Source organism: Octodon degus, unplaced genomic scaffold (genome assembly GCF_000260255.1).
Source record: "Octodon degus isolate 3935 unplaced genomic scaffold, OctDeg1.0 scaffold00063, whole genome shotgun sequence".
NCBI lineage: Eukaryota > Metazoa > Chordata > Mammalia > Rodentia > Octodontidae > Octodon > Octodon degus.
The window spans coordinates 6,687,307-6,707,888 of NW_004524639.1; the positions used below are offsets into that span (position 1 = coordinate 6,687,307).

Below are 20,582 nucleotides of genomic sequence, written 5' to 3' on the forward strand. Positions count from 1 at the left end.
AGAACTTGTACTGTAATGTCATGTAACTCGGTAGTGTCCCAAATTTTCTGATCAAGAAGATTATGGGGCCAAAGAGGAAAGTGATCGATGATGTATAGTGTTCCTAAGGAGAGTCACTTGGACAGAAAACATTCTCTCAGGCTTTCACAGAGAGCATATTGGTCAAGTAATTGCTGTGCCCCATCCACATGGCTGACATTGACAAAGGATCTACAAACTGCAGTACAGGGTTTTAGGATAAATCCTGAGGGGATTTGACTGACCTTGTCAGATACAAAAGTTACATTTCTTGTTATATAGGTCTTGCTTTATCTTAGTCTTAACGATCCAGCAGAAAAGTATAAAAATGAAGTATAAAAAGTAAAGCCATATTAATATGCTGAGATATAAAAGGCTCAAGTCAACAACTTCTGACATTTCCATTCCTACAGATAACCCACTACTATTATGGACTACTGGACTCTATTTGAATATTTTGCTGAGTTCACACATCTACAATATTTAAATGGCAATGGAATACCCATCTCTGATGAAGCTAAATAAAAAAGGGGGATACAAATGAAGGACCATTTTGTATCTGTATATTCAAAATAGTTAGAATAGATATACAGCTACTTTCTCTTAATTAAATGAATAGAAATATTTGTACTAATAGTGTTTGTAGACAGGATATCATGCTTGCATCCCGTATTATGAATAACCACTAAGAAAACAACAATATGCAATATATTAATTATTGAAACTGTCCTACTGATCATTTTTGAAACTGTCTCATTGCTATTTGTTTCCCAATAAAATTATTTTTTTTAAAAACTGCAGTGTAAGGGCTGGGCAGATGGCTCAGAAGACAAAAGCACCTGCTTAGGTAGAGCCCAGCAGCCAGGATACCATCCCCTGCATGCTGTGCCAGACCCACCCCCGGGTCTCACTGACCATCTATTGAGACTGGGCCTGTTGACACGTACCTGTAATCCCCTACTTGAGAGGCTGAAAACAGGCAGATCACTACAAGTCCGATCTATGTAGTGAGACCCTGTAGATCCTGTAAACCCTATACCAAATAGATTTTTAAAAAGAAAGAAAATTTGTTTAAGTGCCAGCCATATACAGCTCAGCCTATTAAAGTGCCTTCTTAGGCAGACGAAGAGGCCTGTGGTTCAATCCCAGCCTGCCATGCTGGCCCGGCCCCTGGGGCGCACTGAGATGACAGTTGAGACTGGGTATGGTGTCACCCACCTGTAGACCCAGCGCTTGGGAGACTGAAAAACAGGCAGGATCACTACAAGTGTGATCTACATAATGAGACCCTATAGACCGTGTACCAAATGCATTTAAAAAAAAAACAAAACTTCAGTGTGTACTGCTGCCGAGTGACATTCAGAGCAAAAGCAGGCTTACAAAAACATTAGCACATGTCATCATCTACCTTATTCACTAAATCTGACACCCTGCAATATCTGGCTCTTCCCAAAGTCAAAATATCCAAGAAAAATAAATGTTTTGATTGATTTGGGACATTGAGGCTGTCATAATAGGACAACTAAAGACATAAAGAAGGCTTCCACAAGTGCTTCGGAAAGTAGCATGAATGCTGTAGGTATGTTGAAAGTGAAAGGATATTTTGAGGGGCATTAATGACACTGTCTTTTAGTCTAATAAATATTTTTTAAAAATTTTACCACTCACCATAATTTGGTCATATTTGTTTCACTTATGCCTGCAGTTAACATCATTAAAATAATTGTCACAATGCACTGACTGGCAATATAATAGTTAAGAGCATTACAGTTAAGTAAAGCCAAATTTGAATCTTAGTTCTGCCTCTTACTGGCTGTGTAATCTTGAACAATTAACTAAACCCCTCTGAACCTTAGTTTCTTCATCTACAAAATGATGAAGGATAACCATAATACCTCCCTATCAGGTCCATTGGAATGAGATTATATAAAATATTTAGCACAGTGCCTAACACATTGTAAACATTCAATAAACAGTTGTTGCTGTGATAATAATTGATGGTTCAGCATTTTAATTCTTTGCATGGCTGTTTCCAAACTAGAGTATGAGATAAAAAATTTTGTCTTTAAGTGCCGCCAAGATAGCTCAGCAGACTAAGTGCCTGCTTTGGCAAACACAGGGACCAGGGTTCAATACCCGGTCCTGCATGCAGCACCAGCACCCCCAGGGTGCACTGAGCCTGCAATCAAGTCCGGGCGTGGTGGCACTCACCTTAAATCCCAGCACTGGGGAGGCTGAAAACTGGAAGATCACTAAGACTCTGAGATGCCTAGTGAGACCCTGTCCCAAATACATAAATGGGAAAATGATGTTTAAAAAATTTGTCTTTCTCCTTTGAGTCCACCTGGAAAACAGGGACTTACATTAAAATATTGAGTTTTTGGACATTGAGAAATCTGTATAGCAGCACAAAAATGATTTGTCTCCAATGTTATTTTTTGGTTTAGATGTGTACAGAGTATGGAAGATAATATTGCTAGGTTGAGTAAATACAAGTTGCTAGGTAGTGGGAGGGCTCAAGGCTACACTGAAACATACTTGAAATTGTATGGTAGAGCTGTAGCACTGAGGAGCAGGCTGTCCTGACTAACACACACATTTGCATTATTCCAAATAGGCTGGTATTTTGGAAAGTGAATAAATCAGAAGAGGAAATACAAACCAATTCCTTTGGCTTGTCCAGGAATGGCCATCCCAAGAGTCAAGAGGCTATGGGGAAAGGATGCTAAAAGAAGGGATAGTAAATGCAAAAGTGAATGGTATTTTTTGTAAAAAAGAGCTCTGCAGGAATGCCTTGACCTTTTCTACACCACCTTTGTATGATTTTAAATCTCCTTCACAAGGCTGAATTCCTAATGTAGACAGCAATATTATGTACTTGTTGGCTGTATACCTCAAGCCAGGTCAGATGCAGGAAAAAGGAGAGAATTTCTCTTGTGTCCTATTCCCACTGTGTTTTCAATTTCACTTTGATTATTTAGGTTCTGCAATACTTGTGTAAGACACATGATTTCTTTCTTTTTTTTTTTTTTTTTGGATTGGCATTGAAAATCCACTTTGGCATTTAATAGTTAAAAATAAGCCAAAGAAACAGTGAATGCAGTAGGAGCCTTTGAAATGCCATGTACCACCTGCCCTCCAGCAAGCCCTGCTGGGCAGTGTAGCCTATGGAACTTTTGGCATATTAAACAAAAGGAAGAAGAAGGGGAGTTTATCTTCTCTGGCTTTAGCCATATGTCATGAATACATTTGCTTTTAAATGAATTTATAAAATATTAATGTAATCATAGCAGATAGCAGAGTAGTGAGTACATCAGTCAGAAATTATATTTATCCTATATATTTGTTTTTGTTTATCTCCATTTATTAGTAGATAGAACATGGAGAAAGGCATTTCCTTCGAAGTGAAAGTGGCAGAATTTGTTTAATGAAGTGATGTTTCTGTAATCTGTGGCAAAGTAGAACTGTGCATGAAAGAGCTATGTGAATAACAATGAGGATGCAGACAGAACAATAAACAGATGACAAACATTTCAGTAGGAGGGGAAAATAGATTGGATTGTTTATTTAGCACATAATCTAATGTGATCTTTTCCTAATGAAAATTAACAGTTTGTAAATGGAAGAGATAACATTAACAATTTCTCCAAAATCTTCTGCATAAGGAATGTGATTTTCCAAAGACGTAAATGGCATTCTGAACCATAGTGCCCTTATTATATAGCGTAGAAAAACAGGTGCCAGCCTCCATAAATTCTCCAGGACAAAAGGGGAACCTGGATACCTCTGCATAGAGCCTGACATATAGGAAGCTGATCACAAAGTTTGTGGAATGTAAGAATGAGGGTCTGAACTGATGAATTTATCAGTGTAATTGCACACTTTGAATAGAAGAAAGAAAACTTACCATTCAGGACTACCTGTTATGCCAGAGGTCTTCATATATGTTCTGTCATTTCATCCTTTAAGCTAAATGTAATTATCCCCAGTTCTACTAAAAAAAATGAAATGGAAATAGAGATATTAAGAAACTTTCCTTAAGGTCACATAATTATATATGGAGGAGAGTAAAGATATGAAAGCCACATGAGAGTGTGTGTTTGTGTGTGTGTGTGTGTGTGTGTACGTGCATGTTTTTTTATGTTTTTATTTTAAAAAATCCTCCTGAGAGAAAATTTTTTCTCCTAAAATTTTTAAAGGTCTTGATGTTTCAGTATGACAAGTATGTGAATGGATCACAGATGTCCTAGCTTGCTTGGTTCTGGGTTTGTAACAGAGATGCCTATGTGCCACCTACTTGCCCATCTGCCTAGACATAGGACTGCCTCTTACTGGGCCTACCGAAGCTCTGATTTTGTGGGAGCCACAGGTTCTTCCTGCTTAGTTTAGACCCACTTCCTCTAGCATCTAGAATTGTCCAGGACTTCAGTAGTACCTTGAGGACATCCTTACAAGCATTGCCCCTCTGACCTGTGTGGAGAGCATGAAGTTTTGGGGATTAAATGCTGCTACTGCTACTACTACTACTGTTGCTGCTGCTGCTGCTGCTGCTGCTGCTGCTGCTGCTGCTGCTACTACTACTACTACTACTACTACTACTACTACTACTGCAACTGCCCCTGCATTATCAGAGCTTATTATGCAATACTTTCTTTGTTTACAGCATGTTATTCATGATTCTATAGTGAGGACAGGTATGAGGTAGAGAAAACAGAGTAGCAAATTGCAGTTTTATATAGAAAGGAAATTTAGACAATGAAATATATCCTACATATGTTCTGGTCACAAGAATTACCTTTTCTAAAATTTTCTGTTTCTTGAAATTTTCTAAATTTTCTTCCTGAGGAGACTCTTTTTTCAGTACTGTCCTTAGACCCAGGTAAGTGAGGCTTCTGCCCTGGGCCCATAAATTAGAGGACCATGCTTTAGGAGGCGTACCTTGATATGTTTTAAATGCCCTCCTAATGCTGAGCACTGGTCTGTCAGCCTCATTAAGAGAATTGCCCTGATTCCAGAGTATATCCTACATATGTTCTGGTCACAATAATTACCTTTTCTAAAATTTTCTGTTTCTTAAAATTTTCTAAATTTTCTTCCTGAGGAGACTCTTTTATGTATTTTAGTACACGGTCCACAGGGTCACACTACACAGATCGGACTCATAGTGATTATCCTGTTTTCAGCCTCTGAAGCGCTAGGATGATAGGCTTGCACCACCATGCCCAGTCTGAATTGCTGTCTCAGCACACCCAGGGGTGGGGCCAGCACAGTATGCTGAGGATCAAATCCCAGTCCCTGCATCTGCCTAAGCAGGCACTTTAATCTGCTGAGCTATCTGGTGGGCCCCTGAAGAGGCTCTTTTATCTATATGAGGAGCTCCGATCTCACCTTAGACTCTAGTATCCATTTCTCCCCTTTGTGACATTTGCCAGTCCATTGCCCCACATATGGAATCAACTGGAAGACCCAAGAAGCTTCAGGATGCAAGCCTTTGGAATCCTCCCAGATTCTTCATTCCAGGAGAATGACAAATCACTCCACCTGGATGAAGTGATTTCCTTAATGGTATCATATGAGATAGTGCCGCCAAAATTTTGTGGATTCTAATTGGCTTGTTCAGAGAAAAACCCATTCAAAAAATGTTTGGGCACTGTCACATCTCCTTAAGTCATCCCTGAATGACACAAAAGATCACATAAAATAAAGTAAAATTCAGTAGAAATGGATACAGAAAAGTTTTTAGACAGAGTTAAGAATGAACCAGAGTTATCTACAAATGCTTGTTCAAGGTGAGTGAGACTTAAGCAAGACCTTGAAGAATGGGTAAGTTTTAGAGAGGCTCAAATGTTTCTAAGCAGGGAAAACAACATGAACCAAGGCATAGAGAGTAGTTAATTTACTGAAATGTTTTGTGCTGTGTACTGTGCTACACACATTTCATTTGTCATTTTAATTACTTCTCTCAGCTCCTTGTCAGGTAGGACTTATGAACCCTATTTTATAGCTGAGAAAATAAAAGTTCATATTGCTAGTACATGGTAGAAGTAGAGCCCAAATCTGCCTGGTGTGTGTGCTTTTAATAAATGCTGTATGATAAATAGAACATATGTGCAAGAGATAGCAAGCAGCCTGGTTGGAAGGCAGCTATGCTCACCACTATACCACCAACGCAAGTAGCCTGATTGGAATTGAGCTGAGGGTAAGTATTGGAAACTAATAGAGGTGAGATCACTAGACAAGATGCAGTCATATTAAAAAGATATTCAATATCAAAATGAGATATAGAGACTTACTTAGGCTCTGATCAAAAAGGAATTAGCCCTATCCAAAGGAAAATGCACAGCTATAATAATAGTATTTAAGACCAGAGAATACTAAGCAGCATATTTGTAAATAGCATTTTCCCTTAGAAAGACCCTTGCTTTGAAACTTAAAACATTTCACCTTGCCTGGTCTCATTTAATGATCTCTTTTGCTTTTCCTTTTCAGACTTTGATCCTGCTCTTGGAATGATGACTGGAATTCCACCAATAACTCCAATGATGCCTGGTTTGGGAATAGTGCCTCCACCAATTCCTCCAGATATGCCAGTAGTAAAGGAGATCATACACTGCAAAAGCTGCACACTCTTCCCTCCCAACCCAAGTACTGTTCTGCTTTTATTCCCATATAAGTCACAATGTTTTGCTGTATAAGTAAGCTTCCATCATTTTCAAAAGAATACCCATGGGTTTCATAGATGTGTATACAGAAGCTTCACCTAAAAAACTGAAGGGAAAATTGTTTCTCACTAGGCAAAGCTGCATTTTATGCACAGAACAGTAGTTTGGTGTGCTGGTTGCCATACAAGTAATAAACATGTTTCTAGTGTCATCTGGTAGGGAATTCAAGTGCATTTGTTGAGAAGAAGGCACCTAGTGCAAATTGTTCCACCCTGTCCTTGCAGTGTTCTTATAACTGACTGAGTAATCACGTGCTGGTGATGACAGAGCTTGAGCATAGTCTAAGCCCACCTGAGGCACATGATAATTTGTATTTGGTGCTAGGAATCTCTCAGTGTTACCAGTGACTCACACATTATTCCAACTCTTACTGTTTAGCTTATAGACAGCAATACACAGTCAGGTGTAGTTCAAGTTATTGGGAGGGCAAAGAAAGATGTTAAGGCTAAGTCAAACTATAGCCATCTCATCAGTACACTTCACATGGAAACAGTCTAGGCACATTGGTCTTATTGGTCTTATAATCTCTAAGGAGAATAGGCTTCTCCTTAGAATTGCCTTAAAATATCAGTAAAGATAAAGCTGTTTAAGTTAAAATGTCCCACCAATGAAATTAAGTCAATAATTCTTTAGATCGATTTTGAGTTTCATATCCTTTACAGGATTGTAAGCTACTTCTGCACATGACTTAAGCCTCTCTAATATTTTGTTCATAGTCCCAATGGTTCTAGGTAACATACCAAGGGAGCTGTTGCAATGGTACAAAGAGATCCAAAGTAAACATAACCTTTGATGTACGACTTCAGAAAAGTACTTACCCATGAATCAACCCCAGCAGAGACCCATTCTATAGTACTTGGTATGATCTGCTTATAACTAAGAAGGTTTTAGCATCAATAAGGGTTAGACATGTCCTCTTGAACACTGTTGCTAATGAAAACTGATCTTAATGAATTCTGGTTTTTGAACTTGCTTTTGAACAGTATACATACTTATATTATAGGTCAATAACAAATTAAGTGGTCAACATCTCAGAGAACCATATTGGGAGAAGATCGGCATATCACAAAGAGCATTAGGGAATTGATGATAAAATATCCTTGTAGGCCTTACTTGCTAGCTTAAATAGCCTTTCCTGGGTTTGTGTTTAATGCCATAGTGAATAGGCAGTGCTATTATATCTTTGTCTCTTAGTCCTAGTTTTATTGTCTTTGAAAATATGCAAAAGCCTTTTCCTCCCTTGTGTCTACTGTGTTGTTTTGGATTGGAGAAAGCTCTGTATCCCTGATAGTACCTTTTTTGAGGCAAAAGCCATGAATTTAAGCATTGAAAGTGCTTATGAAAAGGTCTTGTTGATGTAATCATCTATAGATAATATAATACACCTGCACTAGGCTTGCATTGCCTAAGTCAGGTCTCAGCTAACAGGATGGCTAAAAACCTAAAATGTCCAGGTCAAAGGCAATAAAAGACTTCAGCAATATTAAGTTTCTAAATTTCCAGAGAATAGCACAGATGCCTTGTTTATAACATAGAGACCACATTGGGCAGTTTTGGAATGCTTGTCAAAATACATGACTTAAAGAGGCTTACCTTCATAGTCTCTCATGAAAGAAATAGAAGTCTCATGAATACATGATTTACCTTTTGCCACCTGAAGCCATGGCTTCTCAGTTCTGAGTTGGAAGTATGACTGAGTCAGAGGGAAGCAGCACTACACTATCACAACTCAATCTTTAATTCTTTATCTTTGGACTAAGAATGCTAACAAGGCAATTAGGGAGTAGCTTCTGGGAATGAGCCTGGCTTTGGAGTTGAATTCAAAAATAATACTCCTGACAAAGCTTAAAGTACACTAATGTTTTGTTGCTTTATTTTAGAATTTGAATGTGGGGTCAGAAAGAGTCTTGTTATTAATTGGGTGGGAAAAATACTAAGGTACTTCCCTTAGTTCTTTACTGAAAAAAGCCTGACAAAAAGTACCATTATTGTTAATAGTACCAAGGCTTATTTTTGTGAAGGTAAAATAGGAAGATCAGTAGAAGACAGAAAAAAACAGGGGAATCTGTATGATTGAACCCCTTGTATCCTCAAAGTTCCACAACTCCTTTCCATAAGGCCTTGATTATAAACTCCACTGCTTTCTCTGGCCTGCCTCTGGTATATTCTCTTACACTCAATGACCTCTGACCCCGGAATTCCTCTCAGCAATAATAAAGTCTAATGATCTAGAGACACTCACAGTATTTTTATTTGCCACCTAGTGTACTTCCAAGTCTTGTTGTTTATTAGAAAGTATTTTCTCCATCAGTTCCTCACCCTCTGTTCCGCCTGACACTTTGAGATGCTTGTCATATATACAGACCCATAAAATTACCCTGGGGCTCTCATTGCCCACAGATAAATAGTCCAACTCCTGACCTCAAAACCTTTCACTGCTCTGCTTTGTGACAGTCTTCAGAATACCATTTCTACTTGGCACATACCCACCCTTTAGTCAGGTTCAACTACTTTCTGACCTTACACTCCTCTCCAGCCAAACTCCAAATGCACACTCTCCTAGCATCCTTCTCATGGAAGGCACTGCAATTAAATTTGAGGAATCATTCTAAAGCACTTTCACTTAAAGACTGGGTACTAGACCTACTGTATACTTTTTTCTATAAATTACTTTATATCTGTGTTTTATTTAGTACCACTAACCACTTCATCCTTGAAACCTAAAGTCAGTTGAAGGTGAAAGAATGACTGAAGCCACCCAGACAGATTATATAAATCAAAACCAAAAACCATGCACCATACTTGGAGGAATCCCAACATTTAAAAATTTAAAAAGAAAAATAGGAGCTTGCATTTTGGTATATTCCTTAGCAGCAAAAGTCCCCTAGAAGACTGTACAGTGATTGGTAGTTCTTCTCTCTTATCATACTAAGAGATTCTTAGTAAGAATCTCCCCCTCTCATGTTATTGTTCCTGTGTTTCTATCAACATGTCCTTTATTTAAGAACACTAATGACCTTGTAGTGCTAAACCCAGTGGCCAATTCTCAAATCTCTTTCTGGTTGATCTAATAACAATATATGACACAGTTGATGACTTTTTACTGCTTCTTATGCTTTCATCATATGTCTTCTAAAACACCCTACTACTGTCTTTCCTCCCACCATACTAGTTGTTCTTTCTCAGTGTCCTTTGTTGCTAAACTCCTGTCTTGCCTGACTTCTTATTGGTGAGCCCTCAGTCCTTGAATCAGTTCCTATCTATACTCCTACCTTTGGTGATATCATCTAACCTTGTAGCTTAAAAGCTGTACATGAATGATACCCAGATTTATGCTTTGAGTTCAGACCTAGCCTCTGAGTTCCAAACTCATATCCAACTATTCACTTTGCCATCTCCATTTGAAAATCAAATAAACATCTCCAACAAAATGCTCAAAATCAAATTTCTAGATTTTCCCTCAGGCCTGTTCCACTGGAATCCTTTCCCGTCTTCCATGCACTAATAGAAACTGCATTCTTTCCATTTCTCAGGACAAACTTAGACATCATCTTTACTTACTTTTCCTCTTGTAACACATTTAATTTTAGAAAATTCTATCAGTCTTAAATTATATGGATGAAATCCTCCTGCTATGCCAATGACCACTGCTATGATCCAATTTATATCCATTATTATTCATTTTCTGAACCACAGTAATAGCCTTCCAGTTGGGTCCTCCTTGTTCACACCCCACATAGTCTATTCTCAATGGAATAAGCAAAATAATCTTTTTAAACCCCAGTCAGATTATGTCACTCTTTGACTCAGAACTCTTCAGTGGCTCTCCAGTTTATTCACAATAAAGGCTAAGTCCTTTTAAAGGAGTATATGGGACTGGGCATATAGCTCAGTGGCATAAACACCTGCTTGGCAAGCACAATGTCTCTAGTTTAATTCCCAGTAAAAAAAAAATAATAAAGGAATGTATGATCCATACCCTCTCCACATTTTCTCCTTGACTGTTTTTCCTGCTGTCTTCCCTATCACTCACTGTGTTCTTATCACAATGACCTTCATGCTGTTTTATGAAAATACCAGAATACACCGGGTGTTTTTCCATCACATAGCTCTTGTGCTGGCTCTTTCCTCTGCCCAGACTACTCTTCCCCCAAATATCTATGTATCTAATTCCCTCAACTTCAAGTCTTTACTCAATGTCACTTTCTCAGTGGGTCTGATAATCTACTTAAAACCATAGCTGTCCCCACCATACTCTCTGTGCTACCTTAACTTCACTGTTTTTATATAGCACATTACCTTTTAAACAACCTACTTAATTTATAGAATAGAAACTCCGGAGACTAGAATTTTTGTCTATTTTGTTTGACAAAAATTTCCTAGAACTTACAAAAGCATCTGACATACAAAAGATACTCAATAAATGTTTGTTGAATGATCAGTGGATGGACAAAGGGAAGGATGGATGGGTGCATAGTGACAGAAGGGGCAGCAGTCAGCTGTGAAAAGCAAACCAAGAGAATAGGGGGTAGTTGGCTATTACATATTGTTGACTTTCAAATCTATATTTTTAATCTTTATCTCTCTTCTGAGCTTCAGAAACATATAGCCAACTACCCAACAGAATTTTCTCAGTTAATCAACATCAAATGTTTAAAAAAGATATTATAGTATAGGAGACAGATTATAAGACAGAACTGTGTTCCACTCCCAGCTCTGTCCCTAACTAGCTGTGAGATCTTGCTCTATCATGTAATATACTGGATTAGATTAACCAAGATACCTGCAAGACTTTATCCTGCTCTAAAATTATGGTGTTAAACATTAAAATAAAGCTAGCACTATATTTATGTACCCAAACCCCATCAAAACAAGAGCAACTTAATTAGTAGCAAATCGGATTTTGTGCCTTCACTGGAACAAGAAGAGTAGGGTAGTATAGTACTTGAGCTCTGAAGTAACATGAGCCTAGTTTCAGAGGCTAGATCATCATACTAAATAGCCATAAGATCTTTGGTGAGTAACTTAACCTCCCTGAGCTAGACTACATAAAATAAGATCTGGTCTAAAAATTCAGTGGCTCATACTAGACTAGAACAAACCGAGTACCAATCTCCTACAGATAAAAGGTAAATAGCCCATTGTTCTGAAAGCAATACCCTTGAATCCCAGGATTTTCAGATATAGATAGCAACAACTTGAGGAAAACCTCTATGGAACATACTTTTTGTTTTCAAGGTGGCTGGCTATCAGAGATGTACTGAATTTTCACTTAGCAGTTGTCTGTGGTGAGAGAAATGGGCAGCATTATCTCTGGAGAGAAGTCAGTTTTGTCAGTGTTTATTTTTCTATTTAAACTTTCCAGAATTTTTTCAATTTTATTTTATTGAGAAACAAATATCAATGAGATAGTTTCAAAACCGATTAGGACAGTTACAGTAATTAATACATTGCATATTGTTGTCTTCATAGTGGTTATTCATAGTACAAGATGCAGACATAATATCCTGTCAAAACACTACTAGTACAAATCTTTTTTCTCATTGAAGTAAGAGAAAATAGCTGCATATCTATCCTAACTATTCTGCATATACAGATACAAAATGGTCCTTCCTTTGTATCCCCTTTTTTTGTTTAGTCCTGTCAGAAATGGGTATTTCATTGGCATCTAAATACTACAGGTGCGTGAATTCAGCAAAACAGTCCAACACAGTCCAGCAGTCCACAATAGAGGTGGGTTATCCACAGAAGTTGTTGACTTCAGCCTTTCACAGCTCAACATATTAATATGGCTTTACTTTTTATACCCTGTTTTTATACTTTTCTGCTGGATGGATAAGACCAAGATAAAGCAAGACCTGTATAACAAGAAATGTAACTTCTGTATCTGATAAGGTCAGTCAAGTACCCTCAGGATTTATCCTGTAACCCTGTACCGCAGTTTGCAGTTCCTTTGTCAGTGTCAGCCATGTGGATGAGTCACGGCCATTGCTTCACCAGTTTACTCCCTGTGAAAGCCCATTTTTAGGCAACAAAATGAAAAGGGGCAAACACTCTTACTGAAAGAAAGACAGCCTCTTTAACAAATGGTGCTAGGAAAACTGGCTCTTTACATGCCAAAAACTAAAACTTGACCCAAGTCTATCACCATGCAGTAAGCTAAAGTCAAAATGGATTAAAGATCTATACATTAAAACAGAAACACTAAATCTCCTGGAAGCGAAAGTAGGAGGAACTCTTGAAGACATAGGGGTAGGCAAAGAGTTCATGAACAAAAATCTCCTTAGCCACACTATGTCATTGATCACGTTGCTCTGTGGCCGCATAATCTCCTTGATCAGAAAATTTAGGACACAACTGAGTTACATGATGTTACAGTATAGGTTCTCCTATGTCCTGAGTCTTCACTGACCTGGAAAGGCTTCTAGCTTTCTTTTCAAATGTGTTACACGTTTCTATTTGTATTTCTTCTTTTGAATTCTTCTACTAGGAAACTATGCAATATTTACACATGTAGGTCTGGTTTGTTTCACTTATGAGTGTATCTTCAAGTGGCATCCACTTAAATATGAAGGCTTCAAGTTTATTATTCTTTATAGCTGAGTAATACTCCATTGTATAAAAATACCACATCTTTTTCAACATTTCTCACGTGGCAGGCATCTTGGTTGTTTCCAAGATTTGGCTATCACAAATTGTGCTGCTATAAACATAGGTACACATAAAAAACTATGATATGATGTTTTCAGTTCCTCCAGGAAAATTCCCAGTAGGAGGATAGCTGGCTTGAATGGGATTTCCAGTCCTAGTTTCTTAAGGAGTTCCCACAATGATTTCCATAATGGTGGCACCAGTCTACATTTCCACCAGCAGTGGAGAAGCGTTCCCTTTGCCCCACAGCCTTTCCAACTTTTTTGTTGGTTGATTTCTTTATGATAGCCATTCTTTCTGGGGTGAGATGAGATCTCAGTGTTTTTTTAATTTGCATTTCATGGATGGCTAGGGATGTGGAGCATTTTTTCATATATTTATTTGCTGTGTTAATTTTATCCTCTGAGAAGTGTGTGTTCATCTCAGATGCCCATTTCTGGACTGGGTTCTTCAAATTTAGGGGCCCTAATGTTTTTTAGTTCTTTATAAATTCTACAGAGCAGACCTTTGTCTAAGTGGTTATGTGTCAAGATACTTTTGCAATTTGTGCTTTGTCTTTTCACTTTGTTGGTAATTTCTTTTGACATGCAAAAACTTCTCAATAAGAGTTGGTCCCAGTTGCTAATTCCTTCAGCTGTTACCCATGCGATTTGATTTTTGTTCATGAACTCTTTGCCTACCCCTTTGTCTTCAAGAGTTTCTCCTACTTTCGCTTCCAGGAGATTTAGTGTTTCTGCTTTAATGTATAGATCTTTAATCCATTTTTACTTTAGCTTACTTCATGGTAATAGACTTGGGTCAAGTTTTAGTTTTCGGCATGTAAAGAGCCAGTTTTTCTAGCACCATTTGTTAAAGAGGCTCTCTTTCTTTCAGTAAGCGTGTTTTCCCCTTTGTCAAAGATCAGGTGGCTGAGTCTGTTCATAGATTCCTCTGCATCTTCTAATCTATTCCATTGATCCTCAGGTCTATTTCATTGCCAATACCATACAGATTTTATCGTGGTAGCTCTGTAGCATAATTTCAACCCAGAAATTGTAATACTTCTTTCCTTGTCTTTGTTGTCCAGGATTGCCTTTGCTATTCTAGGTCTTTTCTGGTTCCAAATAAATTTTAGGAACGATTTCTCTAGGTCTGTGAGGTAAATTGGTGGTATTTTGATAGGGATTCCATTAAATCTGTACAACAATTTTGGGAGTATGGCCATCTTCACGATGTTGCTTCTTCCTATCCAGGACCAGGGAATAGCTTTCCATTTTCTGAAATCCTCTACATTCTCTTTTTTCAGGGTACTGTAATTTTCCTTGAAATGATCTTTGGCTTCTTCATTTAAGCAAATTCCATGGTATTTCGTTTTCCGCAGAGCTATTGTAAAAGGTATTCAGTCTCTAATTTCCCTCTCAGTGTGTTTGTTATCTGTGTGGAGGAATGCTGTTGACTTTTGAGTATTGACTTTGTATCCTGCTATGCTATTGAATTTGTGTATCAGTTCTAGTAGCTTCTTGGTGGAGTTTTTTGGTTTCCAAGTAAAGTATCATGTCATCTGCAAATAATGATATTTAACTTCTTTACCTATTCTTATTCCTTTTATTTCTCCCTCTTATCTAATGGCTCTAGATAATGATTCCAAAACTATATTGAATAGCAGAGGTGATAGAGGACATCCTTGTCTTGTACCAGATCTGAAAGTAAAAGATTTGAGTTTTTCCCTATTTAGAATTATATTAGCCGTTGGGTTGTCGTAGATGGCTTTTATCAGATTGAAGTAAAGGCCTTCTAGTTCAAATTTCTATAGGACTTTGAACATGAATGAGTGTTGGACTTTGTCAAAAGCCTTTTCTGCATCAATTTAGATGATTATGAGGTATTTAGATTTCACTCTATTGATGTAATGTATTACATTTATAGGTTGGCCTATATTGAACCATCCTTGCATCCCTGGGATGAATCCTACCTGGTCATGGTGTATGATATTCATGATGATTTGCTGTATTCTATTTGCTAGGATTTTATTGAGAATTTTTGCGTTTGTGTTCATGTGGGAAATTGGCCTGTAGGTCTCTTTTTTAGTTGCATCTTTCCCTGGTTTTGGAATCAGTATAATACTTGCCTCCAGGAATGATTTTGGGCAGGCTGCTTACTTTTCAATTTCATTCAAGAGTTTGAGAAGTGTAGGGATTATATCTTCTATAAATTTCTTGTAGAATTCAGCTGTTAATCTATCAGGACTTGGCCTTTGCTTTGTCAGCAGGCTTTTTTTTTTTTTTTTTTTTTTTTTTTTTACATTTTGTATTTCATTGGCTGTTATTCGGTTATTGAGAGTTGTTATATCTTCTTGAATCAGGTTTGGTAATTTTTACCTTTCTAGGAATCTGTCCATTTCTTCTGTGTCTTCTATTCGGTGAGAGTAAAGATTCTTAAAATAACTATTGATAATCTTCTGAATTTCCACTGGGTCTGTGGCAATTACACCCTTTTCATTCCTTATTCTTGTATTTGAATTTTTTCTTTCCTCTTTTTGATGAGGTTAGCTAGGGGCTTATCAATTTTATTTAGTGTTTCAAAGAACCAGCTTTTTGACTCATTAATTCTTTGAACTGTTTACTTCTCAATTGAATTAATTTCTGCTCTAATGTTTATGATTTCTTCCCATCTTTGGGCTCTGGGTTTGGTTTACTCCTCCTTTTCTAGATTTCAGGGTGCAACATTAGGGTGTTTATTTGTTCCCGTTCTGTTTTCCTAATGTGTGAGTTCACAGCTATGAATTCCCTCTGAGGACTGCTTTCATCACATCCCGTAAGTTCCAATAAGTTGTGGTTGAATTTTCATTGAATTGTAGATACTGTTAAATTTCTTGTTTAATTTCATCTGCCACCCATTGATTGCTGAGTAGGGTGTCATTTAATTTCCATGTATTTAGAGGGTTTTTCTGATTTCTTTTTTCATTTATTGCCAGTTTCATTGCACTGTGATCAGATAATATTCATGGGATATTTTGTTTTCTTGCATATACTTAAGCATAACCTATATACTAGTATGTGGTCTATTTTACAGAATGACCCCTATGCAGATGAAAAAAATGTGTATTCACCTGTCATTGGGTGGTATACTCTATATATGTCCACCAAGTCCATTTGTTCCAAGCTCTGCCTCAGTTCTACTTTTTTGCTAAAATTTTGTCTGCTTGACCTGTCTTTTAGGGATTAGGAGGTGTTAAGTTCTCCTGTTAAGATTGCGGTGTTGGATTCAGATTTTTCATGTCCATTAAGATTTGTCTTCTATAGTTGGGTGCTCCCATGTTTGGTACATAGATATTTATGACTCTTATCTCTTCCTCTTGAATTTTTCCCCTAACCAGTATATAGTGGCCTTCTTTATTTCATTTGATCATTCTTGGTTTCAAGTTGAAACTGTCTGAGAACATGATTGCAACCCCTGCTTTTTTTTGAGGTGCTGAGTTATGTAGTACTGTTTTCCATCCTTTGACTTTCAGCCTATGAATTTCTTCATGAGTTAAGTTTGTTTCTTATATACAGCATATTGTTGGATTTTGTTTCCTAATCCACTCTGCCAGTCTATTTCTCTTAATTGGTGAATTGAGTCCATTTACATTGATGGTTAGAATTGAGATGTGTTGATTTATGATTGACATGTTATTTACCTACTGTTGTTTTCTCCTTTTTCTCCTCTGTTTAATTGTTTGACCTATTTAGTGGTTTTCTTCTGTTCTCCTTCATGGAGTTCTAATCCTTTTGCTCCCTCTCTAGAACATCTTTCAGGAGCCTATGTAGGGTTGGCTTTATCATCATGAAATTCTTTAGTTGTTCTTTGTCATGGAAGTATTTCACTTTTCCATCAAACTTGAAAGAGAGTTTTGCAGCATGTCATAGTTGGGCTGCAATTTTTTTTCATAGAGGACTTGAAGTACTCTGCTCCATGCTCTTTTTGTCTTCATGTTTTGTGAAGTGAAGTCGGCTGAAATTCTGATGGGTTTTCCTTTGAATGTGATCTGCTTTCCTCTAGCAGCTCTCAGTATATTATTCTTGTGCTGAATTTCTGGGATCTTGACTATTATATGTCTCGGTGTGCTTTTAATTGGGTTGAGGTTACTTGGCATTCTGTATGCTTCAGTTATCTGAATGTCAGATTGTTTCCTCATATTTGGGAAGTTTTCTGCTATTACTTCTGCCCATATTTTTTTAATGTCATTTGTATTGACTCCATCTTTCTCATTGATGCCTGTTAGTCTCACATTGTTCATCTTTGCATCGTCTTGCAGGTGATGGATTATTTTTTCCTGCATCCTAGTTCTTTCTAAGAGAACTTGTCTTACCTTTTCACTAGCTGCAAGGGTGTCTTGACAATCTGAAAATCTGTCTTAACTTTCACTCAAATGGTTTTGCAAGCTTGTTATTGAGGTTTTAAGTTCCTCTATATCTCCTTGACTCTGCTTCATGTGGTCTATTTCTTTCCTGTATTAGTCATTCAAGCAGTCCGTCATTTCTCATCTCCTCTAATTTTTTTTATCAATATCTTCTTTGGAAGCACTTATTAATTATTTTTTTAATTTCTTTACTTTTTATTTGTTTATTTATCTTTTTTTGGAAACAGGGATTGAACTCAGGCCCTTGCACTTGCCAGGGAAGTGCTTATTCCACTGAGCCGCCTCCCCAGTCCACTTATTAATTATTTTACTACAGAGTTTTTTTCAGATCACGTTTCCTCCATATGTTTCTGTATTTGATTTTTTACTTCAGATACTATGAATTCAGAGATTTCTTTTTTTATTTCAGGTATTAATTCTGTTCTGAGTTCCTCTATACATTTCTGACATTGTTTCTTTACTTTTGACACTATTAATTCATTCGTTTCAGCTGAGGTAGTGTCCTCTGCACTTGTTATGGTTGGGCTGGAGGCCTGAGATTGCATTTTTCTCCTTGTCTTTATCATTTTGTATAGCACTGACCTCTAACCTTTGGTGTAGAGCTTTGGTGCAGTTATAACCTTAGCACCTACTGAAACTCTGGTGCAGATCTATTAAATTTGAATTTATCCAGTTATGCCTGGCCTGGGTCTGTCTGTTGTGTTCTGCTCCTTCTTGCTGCATCCCTTGGAATTGAACCTGTGGTGCCCCTCCGTTGTGCCCCTGGCCCAGGGGGCACAGGGAAACGGAGAGCTGTCCCACACCCTAGCCAGTTCTGGGCTTGGGCTGGATCTGGGGTTCCTGAAAGCATTGCAGAAGTTTTCACTCACTGGACAGGCTTGGGGGCGGGGCTCTGGAGGTTTGGAGGGGCACCAAGTATGGGACAGAAGGTCTCACTCACGGAGCATGCCTGAGTTTTGTTCTGGAGATGTCCTGCGGGCGCAAGGAAGCTGGACCTTGGCTGGGTTGTGCTGGTTTTGGGGGTCCAGAGAGCATTGCAGAAGTTCTCACTCACAGGGTAGGCTTGGGGCCAGGGTCTCCAGAGGGTTGGAGGGGTCCCAAGGGTGAGGTAGAGGGTCTCACTCACGTGGCATGCCTGAGTTTTGGTCCGGAGAGGTCCCTGTGGGTGTAGGGAACCCAGAAGCTCTCCCACACATTCATGCCAGTGTATATCACCTCAGCTGCTAAACCTTCTGTATGGAGTGGTTACATTTTGAGTCTACTGGAAATAACAGTGAATGAGGACTAAATGATGAAATGTCCTCTGTTTTCTGTGTCCAGGCACATGTGAAAACACTCCGGAGCCAGAAAAGAGGCTGTTTTTTCATTCTACTATATCAAAACAGTTTGGACCACCATTTTGGTTCTCAAGACTGAATTCTACAAAGATAATTAAAGAAAATGGGTGAATTGAACATGAATAACAGTTTACCAACCTTCTGATTATTTCCAATAAATTGAGATTACATTATAATGTACTTGACCCCAGCTGATTTTCTAAGGGAATTTTAATCTTGAATTGTCTAATAAAATCAATTCAGATATTTTGCATTATATAAATTGTAGAAAGTCACCTTAGAAATCTATAATGTGCTTTTGCAAAAGAAGACTCACAAAGGTAATTGGTCTTATATGCTGCCTCCTCTTTCACTTCACAACGATAAAAAATGACTATGATCCTAATGCTGATTATTCTAACATAGCTCCCCACAGTAGATGCTTGGATGTAATTAGAATCATGAGAAGCTCCTCCTTTTCCATTACCAGAGATTAATTCTTTATACTTCCAGTTATTTTGAATCTTTTCACGTGGCAGTTTTCTTGATCTCCTTCCTGAATAGTGATTGAGGCCTCAGAGCTTAATGCATTAGCTGATGAATAGGTGGAGTCTGAACCTGCTTTCCTTTGGGGATTATCGTTGTTGTACTCTTATCACTGTATTTCAGTAAGATTAGAAAATCAGGCCCAGACAACTAAGTGCCTTGATCTGTTAATTAAGGAATGGGTACCCTCCATTGAGGAAGACAGTACAGCCCCTTGACTTGCTTGGTGACATATAGCTAAATCCCCACAAATGCTATCAAAGAGGCTTTGTACATTTACCTAAGAGAATAAATAATTCTCAGATACTTTTGATACTTTTGGTGGATATTATGCCCCTTTACTTAGCAGACACTTACCATAGAAAAATCACAGCTTCTACATATGGTGATGACTTCATCAAAGAATTTTTAAACCCCATAAATGTAGTCAGGGGAAGAAACCTTTGCATTTTAAGTGTTATATGTAACTGTAGCAGTCACCACACATTCTTTAGAGTCTCTTATGAGAGCTAAAGGTAGACCCAACAAAGTTGAAACAATATAAATATAAACATCGGAAGTTCTATATTCTGAATCAGCACGTTTTTCTAAAACCTTTGATTTAAAAACATTTCTAACTATACAGATGCTCTAAATTCTGTAAGTTCACAGTGGCTGGGTTGTGTTCCATGGTCAATGCCATATATGTCTTCACAGGTAGATTCTTTTCTCAATAAGAATGACTCTGTCTCAAACTCAACCTTGACTAAAGATTAGGGTAAAACAATAGAGTTTAGAAATCCAGGTCTTAACTACCACTCTACTCCATATATGTGGTAGGCCTTTAGAAAGCCCCAGATTGGTAATATAGGAAACCTGGCTTCTATAATACAAAAAAAAAGCTATAATGGCTACTATTTATGGGGAATCTACCAAGTGCTAGATATTATACTGAGTGCAGTATAAATA

General features: G+C 37.8%; 1 protein-coding gene across 5 annotated transcripts in view; it reads left to right on the forward strand.

Annotated features, from left to right (window-relative positions):
* Enox2 (ecto-NOX disulfide-thiol exchanger 2) overlaps positions 1–20,582 on the forward strand; it is a 499,315-nt gene that overhangs the window by 407,230 nt on the left and 71,503 nt on the right. For all 5 annotated transcript variants that reach the window (XM_023718864.1, XM_023718863.1, XM_023718865.1 and 2 more), the window contains one exon: positions 6,508–6,663. In XM_023718864.1, coding sequence (XP_023574632.1) covers positions 6,508–6,663 — 156 coding nt within the window. The remainder of the gene's footprint in view (positions 1–6,507; positions 6,664–20,582) is intronic.